The sequence below is a fragment of the Dermacentor variabilis genome, chromosome 1 (genome assembly GCF_050947875.1).
Source record: "Dermacentor variabilis isolate Ectoservices chromosome 1, ASM5094787v1, whole genome shotgun sequence".
In the NCBI taxonomy this organism is placed as follows: Eukaryota; Metazoa; Arthropoda; class Arachnida; order Ixodida; family Ixodidae; genus Dermacentor; species Dermacentor variabilis.
The window spans coordinates 283,400,517-283,417,043 of NC_134568.1; the positions used below are offsets into that span (position 1 = coordinate 283,400,517).

The window sequence follows — 16,527 nt, forward strand, 5'->3', positions numbered from 1 at the left end:
GCCGCAGAATTGTTGGCTGCAGCTCTATCAACACCCCACGAAATAATTGCACGAATGTGCGGGCTAAAGAAATTTAATTCGCGAAATGGTCGCTAAACTACTCGCCTTAGCGGAACTTTTCATGTGGGGTGCGCTCGCGGTGTGCGTTCATGCTGGGAGCAGGAGTCGCTAAACATACAGTGAGGCGTTGTAAGGCGTTGGGGCTCTTGGGTCCCTCTTCCGTTCAGAACGCGCAGCGAAGCCGAACAAAGACAGCAGCAAGAGGGCGTTCAACCAGCGCGCCCAGCGCTCGCGTTTACGGCGAAGCGTTCGTTGAGAGCGACGTTGCATAATTGGGGCCGTCAAAAGTCGCGAATGGGATTCTCTGCATCGTCTTCAGACTCGGTTTGGCCGAAGAGTTTGGCGGCGTATGACTCGACAGGCTGTAGTCGCGGGCCCGCCGCGATGTCCGGCTCGCTTTTACTTCCCCTCTCCCGCTCGCTCCGAGAAGCCGCTGCAAAACCTGCCGTTATGTTTCACGCTTTCCTTCTTACCCTCGAAAGTTTCAGAAAATTGTTGTTGTTGTGTGACTTCATGTCACAAGTAGAGTGTCTGTATCAGCGGCACAGAATTTTATAAAAAGAAAGGTGAATTTTGTAATGATATTTCCCAATCGAGATTCTATGAAGTTATGTCTTTTTGTGATTACTAGGAACTCGGTAGCGCGAAAAATACGGCAGATAAGTAATAACCATATCCTTAATAATACCGTAATTAGTACTTATAGAGGAAGCACTTCAATTCGAGAATTGAGGACTCAAAGTCATATTATTAACTCAACAAAAACTTCTTGAACAAAATTCTTTTGGGTGCTACAACCTACAGTACTTTGGCACTGCGGACGGCGCCCAGTATATGGCAGCAGCGAAAGAAATATGAAATAGTGGACCAGTGACGTTGATCCCTTGATCCTCTCCATTGCAAACGCAGACCAACAGTATTGCAAGCTTTCGCTGGCACGGGATTCATCGCGGCCTTTTCTTTCTTTTTTTATGGTGACGCCAAGAATCGAGGCGAAGCGTGCTCTATTCTTTTTCCAATCTTGCGGTGGTACCGCAGTTCTGATAAATACGTTTGTCCGTAAAGCAGCAAATGAAAACAAGGCTTTATTGATCAGAATGAAGAGAACTCGTAATTGTCATAGCATTGGCGCCCGCGCAGCGGGGAGGCAGGTAGAGTTTTCTAATAGGGTGGGGAGATCAGCGTCACTGACAAACAATTTAATTTTCGTTTTCGTTCAGGGCTGCCCGCAGACAAAATACTGCGTGCCATAGTACCTACGACAATTTTTGTGAAGTTGTTGTTGGGCAAGATATGAATGTCGGGCTTCAATTTTGCAAAAGCAATATGGCAGCTAAAATTGGTAATTAAAACTTTATTATAAAGATATTTTTCGTCACTTGTAACGTCAGTCATATTTTCCACGATGCCGCATTTGTATTGGCTGCCAAGCCTTACAGTCTGACGGAAGATGTGCACATGGGCTTATCACACGTTATCAGTGCAGCACCCTGTGTTATTTGGCGCAGGAAAAATAGCGTGTATATTTGCTGCATTCGCGATCTCTGGGAAAGAAAGCGAACGAGAGGGGGACCCGGGGAACGTGCGCGGTATCCAAGGTGGCTGTACTGAAACCCGGAAACTGTCGATATCCTCCCCTTCCTCGACTACATCAGGGGGGGGGGGGGGGTGACAGAAGACCTATGGGCCCCGGGTGCCAGACGACCTAGCTACGCCACTGGCCACATACCTCGTAGTCAAATTTAGACAGTAATCATATATTAACGTAACAAAGAAAACGGCTTACGGCATGCGACTCTAACATCTAAGAAAATGAGACAAGAGGTGAGGCGGGGTTGGTATGCTTTTTATTATAAGTATTAAATTATGTGGTTTAACGTGCCAAAACCACTTTCTGATTATGAGGCACGCCGTAGTCGAGGACTCCGGAAATTTCGACCACCTGGGGTTCTTTAACGTTCACTTAAAGGCTAAACCCCATGAACACGATTTAGTGCGCGACAGCGACGAGCGACGGATCGGGCCGTCGCTTGAACAGATCGCTCGGTGTTGTCGCGCGATCGCTTGGTTCTGCAAACCTAGAATTTGTCCCTCGTCACCCGGAAGTGCTATGAGCGACTAGCCAATAGCGCGAAGACGGAACTGGATGTACATAGCTCAAGTACTTCCGATTGTCGCACGGAACGAGCAAACGAGTGCATTTTTATACGTGCAAAGTCAAGAACCTTCTGAAAGACCTTCAGAAATATTTTATGCTGCTTGTTACAGTAAAACATATCAATTTAGGTTAATAAAGCACGCGTTTTGACGCCTATATTGCTGCCCTCATACCGGCAACACTGGGAAGACGTCGCTCGAAGTCATCGCTCGCATGGGGTATGACTTGTAGGTGTCGCGTGCAAGATGGCTTGCATGAGGTTTGTACTTTAATCTAAGTACACGGGTGTTTTCGCATTTCGCCCCCATCGAAATGCGGCCGCCGTGGCCGGGATTCGATCTCGCGACCTTGTGCTCAGCAGCCCAACACCGTAGCCACTGAACAACCACGGCGGGTTGTTTTATCATAACTTTAACTGCTAGAGAATTAAGCTTATTTGTAAGAAGCATCTCTGAACGATAGACACAATCGTGGGGAGGAATGTAATTCTAAGAATAGCATACCTGTCTACAGGTAAAGATGTAGACAATTAAACAAAGGGCTCGTACAGTGCCTAAATGAAGATATTAAAGAGCTCGCAGCTAATGCGGAAATTATACTGCTAGGAAATATCAATGCCCCCGTATATTACTTGGAGGGGGCCAGAGACTACAATGAGAAAATCCTGTTTGACATGAGCGACCATTATCATCTGGCGATTGTGAATAGGAAACCTGAACGGGACGGCAAAATCGCGTGAGAATCCGCAAGCAGGCAATCCTCAGTTGATTACGCATTGATGTCCGACGAAATCCAAGATAAGTGGGCTAGATGACAATAAGCAAGCAAGGAACTGAAAGCTTAGGAAGTGATCGCAAGCGTATTAGGTAGCACCCGGGTTGCCTGACAGAAGAAAAAGGATGATGCAGGGGTACAACACGCCCCACTAAATTTAAGTGACCGAGAAACAGCAACAAGCATCGAAGGGCAATTAAAGAAAGTTCGGTGGAGAGCTGGCGGAACTATACAATCGCGGAAGGAGTCGATAATTGGAGCAAAGCGTCAAGTTAACACAGAGGATAAAAAACACAAGAAAGCAGCAATGCACAACAGAAAATAGATCAAAAGTGGCAGACTGCACCCCCCCCCCCTAAACACACACTTTTGATCTTGGTGAAAAATAATTAAAAGTTCATATACTAGTTCCGGAAAAAAACAAAAGCTCAAATAGCGCAAATCATTGCTGAAGCTAAGGTACGTGCGAAAAAACAACAACGGAGTATCAAGAAAATTCTGGAGCAACGTCAAATCTCTCCGTAAAAGAAATAATGTCATCCAGTATCCTATAAGGACGCAGCCAGAAGCCATTTGCAGGAGCAAGACGCGTTGAATTTCATTACAGGAACTGCAGCCAAGTTATTCGAGAACGGTGGAACGATCCGTGAAATGGTCAATACGAAACAAGGCAAATGCAGGGAAAGTATTACAGCTGAGGAATCACAAGTGGAAAATGGCAGAAGAAAGAACTCCGGTCGGCGCTTCAAAGGGACTAGACATGGTGGACCTATCGAGAAACTCGACCAAATCCCAAAGCAGCGTTAGAAAAAGTCACAATGAACAAGAAAGTATCTTAGAACATGCGGCAGAGTAGAATGAATTCAATTTTCAAAGGTAATGAAGAGAGAACCAACACTGATTCCTACAAATCGATTACAAAGCCATTGGTAGTACGTTTTCAATACTAACGTTTTCCGTAGTCAACCGCATTTAAGCATGGTGAATATCGCAGCCCTTGCTTCCTTTCTCTCTCTCTCTCTTCATCGACTCTCGTGATGAGCCAGCGTCATCCGTTCCTTGCCCTCTAATTTTCGCCACTCATTCTCTGCCTCGTCAAATGCTTCTCTAGTTTCTCAAAGACAATTTATTACTTTACGGAGGTAGGTGGCGGTAATGTATTAGCGTTTCCACTTCACTGCTAGTGCACTGAACGCAATTACCATTTCATTATGAGCGCTGTTAAGCTTCCTCTCCCACCATACAGTAATTCAGTGAGCAGATCTCACTGTGGCTCTGAATACAAAGCCCTCACCGTTTGCGTAGGCGCTGACAAGCAAAACAACCACGCGCGCTTAAGCGTGGGTCACATTTGCTGCCTGACAATTCATCATTCGATTAGCAGCCACCTATCACGCCGGCTTAATTTCTGCTCAAACACACAGACACAAATATACTGCGAGTCCGGACTTGCACACAACATATGCGCGTGCGCACTCCAACACATGCGCGCACGACAAAAATTTGAATGAGAAGGAATGCGCAACAATAACTTTGATGAGCCGAAGAAAGTTCACGGGGATGGAGTGGTTGTACCAGAGTTGTACGAGCGCGCGGGGTCAACCTGCGTTATACGACGCGTTCTTCCTTTGTGCTCTTTGTTGCTCACAAATTACTTGGAGCGATCACAATCATTCATGCCTGTCAGAAGTCATTAAAAATGTCGGTGATAAGCAATATTGTATTTCAGTTATGCGACTGTCGATTTTAGCGGCATGATGCTATGGAGAGGCTCACTATAGCAACGGCCGCTGGCTAACCGCCGTCATTCAGCCTGGCGAAGTAATTTGGGTACGCGCCAACACGAGCATTGTGGCGCGCTTGTAACAGGTGCATGACTGCCCCTCTTGTCGGCTTTAATTCTTCCAGTTGGCTAGAAAAACACAGGAGTCCTGGCGTACGACACGTCCTGCTTTGCATTGCATTTTTCTTTCTGCCCCTATGCGGCGGTTTCGAATGTGTTATGTTGCCGCTAGTCCCTTTGAAGTGCGGAGCAATCTCCGCCATTACCTCACACAGCTCACGGTGAACAAAAAAGGCGCGGAACGAGCAGTGCACGCTTCAGGAAACAAGTGCCCGCAGCAGTGTCTTGCTATGTCCGCAACGAGTGCGCGAACCGCTGCTCCGAGCCACGGTCAACCAAAACCTGCTAAGGTCACGGCGTCCAGGCATCTCTTACCTTTCTGCCAGCTGCGTATACGCATCCGTAGCCGCCATGAGGAATAAACGCTTAATGTTCACAAACCACGGTGCAAAACTGCATCTTTATGTCAAACGCTGGCGGGTTTTTCCAAACATCAAAGTGGATCAGTCACAAGAACTTTTCTCTATTTTCTATAATACAGTCCTGCGATGTACCCTTGCAGCATGCGAGCCAGGAAGATAGAGAGAGACCGATGCTCACTTCAATGAGAAGCTGGAGACGTTAGCCCTGCTCGCGGCCTCGTACGCTGATCAAATTCAACGTGATAGTCATTGCAAACTATTCACGAAAATGTTCGTGCGCTGGAACGAAAAGCTTTTTGAATTTAGACGCTGGGACTGAATTCGCAAAGCTTCTCGTTCGTAAGTGCCGCTTGCTATTCGCCGACCGCCTCTACTAATAATGTGATCCTGCATTACGATTGGCTGTCATGGCACTAGCGCAGAAAAGTCTTTGTGAGCACGGGCCGAGACAAGCTTAACAAAAATATACAGGATGCCCCAGCTAACTTTGGGCAGAGCTTTAAAATATGCGAATGCAACGTAACTGGACAGAACCAAATTAATGTTGTTTGCCGTGGCTTGGAGATACTCAAACTATATTTTGCATCCGGCCTAATTACATAATTATTCTTAATTAATTAATCAACTTCTCAAATAAATATACTTCGATGAAAAGTGTAAATGAGAAAATTGTAGAGCGACATGAAAAATACCCGATGCATCTTTCTGTTGCTCCATACATGCTACATAACAGTGTTTTTCCGAGCGTGAAAGAAGCCCGCAAATGCACGCAAAAGCGGCCCCGCGACTGGCCGCTCGGGGCACTTTGAGTGTATTCGCGGGCTTCTTTCACGCTCGCAAGAACACCTTATATAGCACGCATATGGAGCAACAGAAAGCTGTATCGAGAGCTTTTATGTCGCTCCATACTTTTCTCATTGACGCTTTTAATGAAATTACGATATCTGAGAAGATAATTAATTAATTAAGACTAATTATGTAATTAGGTGGCATTAAAAAAATGATGAGTATCTCCAAGTGACAGCAAGCAACATTACCTTGGATCTGTCTGTACAGCTACGTTGCATTCGCATATTGTTAAACGCTGGCTAAAGTTAGTTGAGACGCCCTGTACATGCAATGCTGCCAGCCCGATTACAAAAAAAAAAATTGCATGGTAAGCTTTACACTGCGACAACAGACTTCACGGGTCTCATTAATGCGCTCAGCTTATCGGATAAGGAAGCCCTCACAGGACAGGTTGTGTGCCACAAATGGAAAATCGTGAATTAGGCGCGCCAAAGGTCCCAGCTGCAATTAGTACCCACCTGAACGAATGTCGGCATGCAGTGGCTATATTGGACCGCATGTAGGCTACCCGGAGCTCAAAATTATTACTGACCCTCCAGCAGGAATTTTAACGGTGATGAGATTCCTCTTATAGCAATTTCGTTCCTTCCTCTACTCTGTTTCGCCTGATAAAAATAAGCTAGTCCCAGATTCAAGACAGAGTAATTGGAGATCGCTGGGAGAGGCCTTCGTGCCGCGGTGGGCATAAAAATAGGCTACTTATATACAGGGTGTCCCAACTATCATGCACCAAGTTTTAAAAATATGCGAATATCTCGTAGCTGGGCAGAACCAAGGTAATGCTGCTCGCTGTCGCTTGGAGATACTCAGATTATCTTCTTCATTCTACCTAATTGCGTAATTAATCCAGACCGAAACTTACCTGACGTTACTTTCAAAGGTACTAATTTACCTCGTTTACGGGCACCTCCCTGAGAAATTTGACGTCAATTCGAGTATTTCTTTATGTGGTTTCACTCTTTGCTGTCGGCCATTTTTAGTACCATCATTCGGTCACGCCGCCGACTACAACGCCGCATTTTCGCGTAATAGGGTATATAATGCTTTCACATTAAAATAAGCTGAGCATCTACAGGTGGCGGAAAGCAACATTACCACCGTACTGTATATATATATATATATATATATATATATATATATATATATATATATATATATGTAGTAGAAGAGGCGAGGCGGCTCCCGCGGGATCAGAGGCGCCAGACGATCTCGATAAACTTTGCGTACACCCGATAACACACAAAGGATCGCGATCGAAAAACGAGTAGTTTCATCGGATTTGCACAGAACCCACTGAATACAACGGAGTGTCAAACTGTGGCCTTAACAGACTTCTACTTAGTGTCACATTCCACAGAATCTGGTGTCGTTCGAGTTACTACTATAAACAGACTGTACAGACGTTGTTTTGCCTGAATTAATCGAAGTAGTCAACAGTCATTTAAATAAAGGAAATATAGGGGAATCACGTAAAAGAAAAGCCCCACTTCTCGGATGTTCTTTTTTTTTTCTAAACGTATACATAGTTTAATTATGAAGTTATCTTACCGATGTTGGTGCGCTCAGCAACAACAAGTTGACTTTCAAAGATGTTTGTAGGAAACAAAAGGGAAAAGATGACACAAAAAAGGGTAACAGCAGCGATACCTTCTTTGTGGAATGAAAGTGACAGCTGCAACCTTGTTTTACCTCAACGCTTCTGACCTATCCTGCTCCATCCTCCGTGTTGAAATGAATGATCTAAAGGGCACCACGGGAACACAATAGCACCTCCTGTTATGACTTGCTCTTTTTTTATTTTGCCTCTGGAGTTATGCAGTCCTAAACAGGTCACGGGAAGACGAGTACAAGGGCATAAGTTCGCCCTTCCATCATGTGCGAAAGCTCGCGAAACTTGAATGGAATTGAGGAACCGCGCAGGTTGACGCGCAATTGGTGGCAATGTTAGGCATGTGTTTAGCGCAATCTTCAACCAATATACATTACAAGAATTTTCGCCCCCCGTGTTTGTTTCACAGTGATGGCGATGTTGGAGAAGGAATTTTATTATCTGTACTTTTTAAGTTTCACGATTCAAAAAAAAAATCAGGATATGCGGCCCGAAACCGAGCAGTTCGATTACGCGGAACCGCGCAGTGAGCTGTTCCCCCATTAATAATTGTGACTCCCCTGGTCTTCACTCTCACACACTTAAATGGTTGCACACGAGCGTACACCCACACCGGAGCGCCGAGAATCGAACCCATAACCTCACGCTAGGAACGCCGCAGTGACCGAGGCGCAGCGGGAAGGGGGAGGGGGGAGGGTGTAGCTCAGTGGGAAAAAAAGTTATCGCGCAGAATGCGTCCAGTGTCCTCCATTGGATATGGATTCTCACCCTTCCCGCTTGGTCTGACGGCTCAAAGCACACACACACAACAACAACAAAAACTTCTTTTATCAAGGAGCAGTTGGTCTGGCTTTACAATCGTTACCTGTAGGGGCACACCGGCTGACAACAATGCGATTTAGCAAAACAGTTCGCGCTAATTCCTGCTGTTTCACATTTGCTGAAGTGAGTTTTCAATAATAATTCGCGGCGTTTTACACAACATTCCTTCATTTCCGCTGTTTTGTGCCGAGCTAAACTATTTACACCTTTGGACAATGTGTTGTTCTGACTACGCATTTTCACGGCTTTATAGACCCTAGGCTTGAGGGCGCTCATGAAAAATAAACAAAAACAGACGCGTTCTTGCGCACATGTATTACCATCAAGAAGAGATGACAGAAAGGGAAAGACAGTTTCGCTTTTTTATTTGTAGTGAGCGCGAACTCACAACGTGTGTACAGAGACAAATTCATGGCGAAAAGATCGAGTTGCTGTCGTCCTGTCACCTGTAGTCTTCTGTACGCGCGTCACGACTCGATTTTATGGCTTGAGCCAGAGGTAGATGCAAAGTCCAAAATGTTGTTTGCGTTCTGCTCATGCGCAGTTGAGGTTCATAAAGCGATAGGGTACCTTTTTTTTTTTTTCTAATGCGCTAAGTGCTACTTCGTACATGAACACTCTTCGGTGTCTATGTCGATAAAAAATCTGGTGGTTGCCTTGGTGGTGTAGTAGCTATGGCGTTGTGCGGCTAAACCCGAGGGCGTGGGTTCAATTCCCGACCGCGGTGACCGTATTGCGATGGGGTTGAAATTCAAAAGCGCCCGGGCCGAGCATTGGGTGCACGCGTTAAGGAACCACAGGCGGTCAAGATTAATCCGTGGTCCCCAACCCTACGGCGTGCCTCCATGAGATTGCGATTTTGGCACATAAAACTCCATGATGTAACAACTGGACGAGCGCATATAACACGTTTTTCAAACTTTTTCATCAATGCATGCAATTCGCTATGGTCCTCGTGTGTAACCCCCTCCACCAATTACTCTATATGACTTTCTGGAGGCTTGTGAAGTATTCATAGAAGCATAAGCATCTCAAGAATACCGGCCAATTGGAAAAGAAACCCCTACATGTAGCCAGTTAAAACGCCGAGGCATGCTGGAAAAGCAATGGGCGCCAACACGCAGCAGGCGAGGAACACGCTGCACATACTCGTCACCTAATGACTGCGGTCGGCGTGGTCCCGCTGTGGAAAATGACTGCAAGGCTTGACGCAACTCACGAGAGAAGACCGGCGATCCAAGTAATCGGACAAGAAGTGTCTCCACGCCCTCTGCGCGACGGGTTCCTCGCGCCTCTTAACTGCGGTCGTGTGCGCAAAGCGGCACCGGGGAGCTCAGAATGGGATTCTGTCGCGTCTCTGTGGCGCGTCGCACAGCGTCATCTAGGAATGCGGTACGGGCACGAGTCTGTCGGACGGCGATCACCGCGCAGGCCTGGCTGCGCTCGACGGCCGAGCACGCAACAGGCACGGCCATCTGGCACGCGAGGTGACATCGCGTCGCGCCGGGCCCGGGCTCGGAGGTCGCCCGCAAAACACGCCGACGTCATGCGGATCACTGCCGCAAATGCCTGGAAACTCCGTCACTCATCAGGCCGACCACGCACTTTTCCCGCCCCTCTTCCCCAGCCCTATTTTCGGTTGCTTTGTTTCTTCAGCAACTGTACTGGCGCTTTTCTCCGATCTTTTAGGGCTGACTGTTATGATACTTTCTTTTTTTTTTTTTGTAGTCGTTGTTTTGTTTCGAGATAGGGAAAATTCAAATCTATGTCACGGTGAAACCATTACACCCAAATGTGATTGTTCTAGCTTTATTATCGTTTCACAGAAGTAAATAGTCGGAATTAAGAAGAGCTATGCAGTTAGAGGCAGTCATGCATGGGGCACGTCCTGCGGTCGCGAAATGCGACTATAGCCTCTATTTGAAGACGTGGCTAAACTTTCGGTCATATTAAGTCGTTTTTTAGCAAAGCGCTATCGGCCACCGCAGCACCCGACTGCGGAGGACTAGGTGCGCATGCGCCTGGTCAGCTGGGCATGCGTAGGTGAAATCGTGGTTCTGCTGATCGCAGTAGTACAATGCGCACCGCGGTATGCGAAAATAGGGTGCCTCGACACCTAACAGGCGTTTGGAATTGAGGCAGCCTATGCGAAAACGCTCTCACATTCAAAGCGCCGATTTTCTTTCAGTAGGAAATAGCAGGGGTGCCTACTGTAGCCTAACTGTGGTAGGATTTATTTTTATTACTACTACTACTACTACTACTACTACTACTAGTAGTAGTAGTAGTAGCAGTAGTAATAGTAGTAGTAGCAGCTGTTAATGTCGATGCTGCTGCTGCTGCTCTTACATTGTTCGGTGACGAAATAGGATAAGCGAGCATGACGCGCATGTCCCAAAGCTCTGTAGTAACCTACTGGAACAACGTTCATCCGTTGAATAAAAACAAATGCAAAAATCGAATCCTTTCCTTAGCGAACCTTCCACTGCTTTGCGCCCTAACGTGTTAACTGCACCTTTGTAGTTCTGTAGCTTTGGCTTATGTATTATTCCAAGAGATTATTACAAATTTTCCGCTACGTTGCATTTTAATCTACGTGTCTGCTACCACGGTTGAATTCTCACACCTATTACAATTACTCCGTATGTTCTACTAACAAATAGACAAGTAATTGCTTACGAAACGAAGCACCGTTTTCTTGGCGTCATCATGGACTGCGATTTTTTTTGACGCCCCATATTTCATATATGAAAAAGAGGTTGATTGCCATAGCCGCTGTATTCAAATTTCTTGCCGCAAAGTCTTCGGGTGCATCTGTTCAATCGATGCGGCAGCTGTGCCATGCAATATTTATGGGCTTCATAAGGTACAGCTTGCCCGTGCTGGGAAGCGCCAGTAAAACGAACCTTCGCGCACTCCAGAGTACACAGGCTCAAGTTCTACGGACGTGCCTCGGCTTCCCTAAGGGTGCATCCACAGCATCCACAATCGCCATAGCGCGTGACCACCGTATAACAACATACATTGCAGTCGGCGCTCTAAGAGTGCACATTTGACATCTTGCTTGCCTGCCAACAACTAGGCCACATGCGAGTTTCAGCCGTGTCGTGACTACTCACGGAGCATCGCTACCATCGAATTACGTCCCAGCAGCATGGCCTTCGCTGCCACTGTGGTCTCTGCACTCACCTCGAGTATGCCTTACCATTCCAGGCATCAAGAAGAAGGTACAAATGCCGTCAGCAGCATTGAAGCAGGCAGAATTATTGCTATTACATGAAATCCACCGCGAGCGCTTACATGTTTACACAGACGGTTCGGTCATGCACTCCAGTTCAGCAGCTGCAGTATTTGTGCCAGCAAAATCTAGAGTGATAACGTTTAAAGTGAAGGCTTTGAAAGCGTTGTTGCGCATCTTACGGAGAACTGGGTCTCAGAGACAGACTTTAGCACTGCCGCATTCTCCTTCCCTTTTTCACCATTTTTTTCTGTTCTTCTTTGCTCTTTTTGTAACATCTCTTTTGTATTACCTTTCATACCGCTTACCACCTTTCCCCAGCGCAGGGTGGCCAGCCGGGCTGAGGATGGGCTAACCTCCCTGTCTTTCCGTCTATTCCTTCCTTCCTTCCTTCCCCTTCCTTCCTTCCTACAGTGATGAAATTCAGGACATCGCACTTGACATCAACAACGGCTGTCGTACTTGCAGCTCTGCGTGCAGCAATTCAATTGATCTACCAGGAAACGCCCCAGGAATAGTCCATATTCTGTGATTCCAAGGCTACCCTCCAGAGTTTGCTCTCTACATTACGCCGTGGCCCCCCAAGCGACTTGTCGCGGACACACCTGAAATTTAACAACGGACAGTTGAGGCAGCACATGACATCGTATTTCAATGGTTGCCAAGTCATTGCGCCATCCTTGGAGACGAGTAAGCAGACACAGCCGCTCGATCTTCACTTACCAGTGCAGACTGCGTCGTTATCCCGCTCTCAACAAGAGACGCAGCGGGAAAGCTCCGGGCGCCTGTTCGCGAGCTTACGTTCGCGCAATGGAATTGGGCAAACCTTAAAGACCAGCGCCTTTGTTCCCTAGATTCGTTTCCCGCCACAGTGACCCCATTCCCTCGGGGGTGGAATACAACAATGATCGCATACCTTTCAGTGGGTGCACGTCAAAAAAAAAAAAGAACGCCAGGTGGTCAAAGTTAACCGCAACCATCCACTACGGCGTCCCTGTGCAGTTTCTGGAACATTAAACCTTACAATTCACTGTGAAACAGCGCAAGGAATTCTGATAGTTTTGCACTTTCTTTTGCTGATTTCCTGAACTCCATTTTACGCTTCTATCGCTCGCATTCGAATGTTCAAAAAATAGTTATACAATTCGGCATTGTCATTCTAAAAGGATGGCAGCCTCTTCAGAGAATCGTCTTCGGCGCGGGTTGAGGCGTGTAGGCATCGAGGGTATGTTTCAACGCTCTCGCTACGCATAATTAGAACATTGCAAACGGATCTGGTCGCTTGCCGAGGCACTCGCGACGCGCATGTCTGTTTGAAGGGAGTGCGCGATTGTCTTCCTGGGAGAATAAGGGCCAGCCTCGCCGATGGCGGGACAAATTACATCCACGAGCCCCGCGAGTCCAAATGCAATACGCATTATTCAAATAGTCATACTAGGACTTGAACAAGTGTGCCGTACTTTTCATCATAGGTCTTTATGAAACTTCCTTCCCCTGTTCTCCCAGACAACTACGGCTGCGCGGTTTCCAGCTTCGCATCCGACAGGCCTTGAGCACAGAAAAAAGGGCTCGGATTGCCTACCTAGTGGGTCGCTGAATATGCAGCGAATATTGTTTAACGACGTGCCGACATCGAGCTACGCAGTGGATTTTTAGCACGACCTCCTCGCTGACGATACAGTCAGGTGAAGGTTCTTCGACGTTGCTTCATTCATCTATGATGTGCATAGTAGACGCAGCTGATTAGTGAAGACAGAATCGCATCTAGACATTCTTATTTTTATTTTACAGAACTGAAATTTTACAGGTCATTTACGGAAGCAAAGGTCTTGCTTGCCTGGGCTCACCATTCATTAGCCCAGAAAGCCATTCGAGCTTTTCTTCAGTACCTGAAGGCAACAGACGAGTACCCGACTATAGACATGCTGCACCTAGCTTAGTGCATGTGAAAGTGCGATAAAGACTCATGTCTTCTCTTTCCCTTTCACACCCCCATCCCCGTCCCCACGTGTAGGGCAGCAAACTGAACTCAGCCTGGTCAAGCTCCCTGCATTTCCTCCCCTTCTCTCTTTCTCTCTCTCTCTTTGTCTGAATCTCAAAGAGCGAGGTCATTCGAGGTAAATTTACGACGTTTCGGTTGGTGAAATTAAAAGCGTTTGTTGTACAGCGGGAAAGTTCCATGCGCTTGCTCGGGAGCTTACGTTAGCCCAATGGAATTCGGCAAACCTTAAAAACCAGCGCCTTTGTTCCCTGGATCCTAATGTGAAACTCCGCCTTCCACATGGCTCACCACGACAGGAAGTAACTCCCATTTGTCGCCTATGGCTTGGAGTAGCTTTTATTAATGCGTACTCTTACCTCATCGGAATTGCCACAAGTCCGGAAAGTGAAGTTTGCGGGTGTAAAGAGACGATAGCGCGCCTTCTGTGTGATTGTCGTCGTTTTTATGCACAAAGTCCTCAGCACAAAGCTCGACAAGATTGACAACTGTCCCTTTACGGAAGGCAGAATTATTGGACCCTGGTCCCAGCCGACGTCGGCATTAACTGCTTTAAAAGCGCTAGTGGGCTTTTTAAAGGAAACGGGCCTCATTAAAAAAACTATAGAATGTGCGAACTGACGCGTTGTCCTTTTTTTTCTTTTTTTTTTCTGCTCTCATTTTCCTACCTTTTCTACCTTATCCTCATCCCTCTGTGCGGAATAACCAACTGGACACTTAATCTGGTTTACCTCTCTGGCCTTCACCCCTTGTTTTCCTGACCCCTATACCCCTATTCTTCAAATTTAGCTTTTGTTCGTTACAAATTTATTTATTTATTTATTTATTTATTTATTTATTTATTTATTTATTTATTTATTTATTTATTTATAGCGTTTAATTTATAAGTGTGGCTTCCGAGATTTGTAAGCAGCTAGTGGTATAAGTGTGTGTCAGGAAAGCAGAAATTCGCAGAATATTTTTTTTCTTCATCTGGAAGCCTTAGTGAAGAGGACTGCTTTCGAACATATATCTTGATGTATATCTGAGAATATATCTGGATATTTCCTACCATAGCAAGGAAGGCACTCCTGCAAAAAGAACTTGCCTGATCACAACAACCCACTCGATCACTCGCCAGCGTTCGCGATCACACCGCTTGAATTCCTAAGAAGAGAGCACATCATCGGCTCTCTCTCTCACCTCCTCCTCCTCCCGCGCATCTGAAACGTGCCTTTCTCTCTTTGGTTCCTTCTGTGCTGCAGTTTCTCACACGTAGTGATGAATTCAAACCATCTGTAAGTAACCGCTTCGCGCGCACTCTCGCGCTGGGCGCTTGTATGGTAGGCAGTACATTTTTGTGAGTGTACGGTTACATTCGAAGCGTGATCGGCGCTAGCAGCGCAGTTCTTTCTCGCCGGTCTCAGTTGCATCCCTGCAGCGGCTAAGCTTGGACGGTCCACGTGGGCAACAAGGCGCCAAGAATGCGGAAGGCTGGCTTAGTGCGGTGCACCTGACCAAGCAGGCCAGTCCTCTGCAGGTAGGCTCCCCCTGCGGCTTAGGAGTCCTGCGGGCGAACACGCTTTCCCGCCACGGGTGCCTGTTTTCGTGCAGTCGCTGGGCGCAACGGCCCGTCCGCAGACGACGCGCGCGTGAGTCAGCTGAAGCTGGCAGCAGCTGCGGCCGTCAGCGTCGCCGCTATTGGGCCCCGGCTGTCACGCAGGCCCCGGCGCTAGACGCAATGTTGTCAGTGCGCGTCGCCAGGACGTGCTGGCACGTGTGCACGGAGCCCCAGGCGGAATCGATCGCGGTGCGTTGGTCGCGTGGCCCGGGACCTCATGACGCGCGCGTTTACGTCACGGACCCGAATCGATGCGTGACGTCGCAGCGCGTCTTATGTCTGCCTGCGCTTCCCCATTCAGGGCTGTAGAGACGTCACCGAACGCGGCGCTCGGGATTGGAGCCGTGACGTCACGACCCGTGGTTGCGTCATGACCGCTCCCTTTCGGCTCACGGCCGCTATAAAAGCTCGCCGGCGGCCGGTGCGCCCGGATTTTGACGCAAGTTTGCCGACCTCTCAGACACATTCATGCAGGCAGCCTCGTCTTCGCTCAACGGGACAGCTCGCGAGAGAGGCCCTCTTACAGCGTACGTCGGCACCGGCCATCTGTAACCAGCCTCCGGATACCAGCCATACCGCTTGCAAGCTCGTCGAGCACCGAGCACACTGCCGCACTGACCAGCAACCAGTGAGTCACTTCCTTCCGGCTATTCGGGCCGGCCCGGGCTGCCTCACCCGTGGTCGACCTGTGCGGCTGACCCTTGACCTCACGCTTAGCCGGTGGGCAGCGCCGAGTCCGCGTGACCCGCGGGACTCGTGGCGGCTGCTCGCCGGCGTGGTTTCTCTCTATTGCATCTTGCATTACGCGTCCACTGAAGTTCGCTGCTGCCTTGTAAATAGCGTCTAGGTTTGTTGGATTATCCAGATTTGTTGAATGCAATTATTCACTTCTTCGGTTGACGCTCTTACGGCCGTGTGTGTTGTAGCTTGTTGACATAAGCTTACGGTCTAGACCAAAAGGCGACACTTAGGAACTTGTGCTGAGGATACATTCACTTGCGTGAGCCTCTTCTCGCGCTAGTACCCTTCAGTGGCTTTGCATTGGCGCATCAGTGAACATGAGTCTTGTCTGTTGCATTTATGCCGAACGTTACAGTGTACATGAGCTTGAGTGAGATCCGCAGAAGCGTAGTCGGAGCAGCTGCCCTAAGCA

The 16,527-nt window shown here is 47.7% G+C and overlaps 1 protein-coding gene across 7 annotated transcripts in view; it reads left to right on the forward strand.

The window, feature by feature from the left end:
• The first annotated feature begins 15,039 nt into the window (after nucleotides 1–15,039).
• Hr38 (Hormone receptor-like in 38) overlaps nucleotides 15,040–16,527 on the forward strand; it is a 49,348-nt gene continuing 47,860 nt past the window's right edge. For 2 of the 7 annotated variants that reach the window (XM_075676993.1, XM_075677035.1), the window contains exons 1-2: nucleotides 15,040–15,051; nucleotides 15,849–16,002. Coding sequence is in view for 3 of the 7 variants with exons in the window: in XM_075676962.1 (XP_075533077.1) it covers nucleotides 15,745–16,002 (258 nt within the window). In the remaining 4 variants the exon portion in view is untranslated. Of the gene's footprint in view, nucleotides 15,052–15,145; nucleotides 16,003–16,527 lie in introns of those variants that run through there. The other 5 variants (XM_075676962.1, XM_075676969.1, XM_075676983.1 and 2 more) reach the window with 4 other exon arrangements.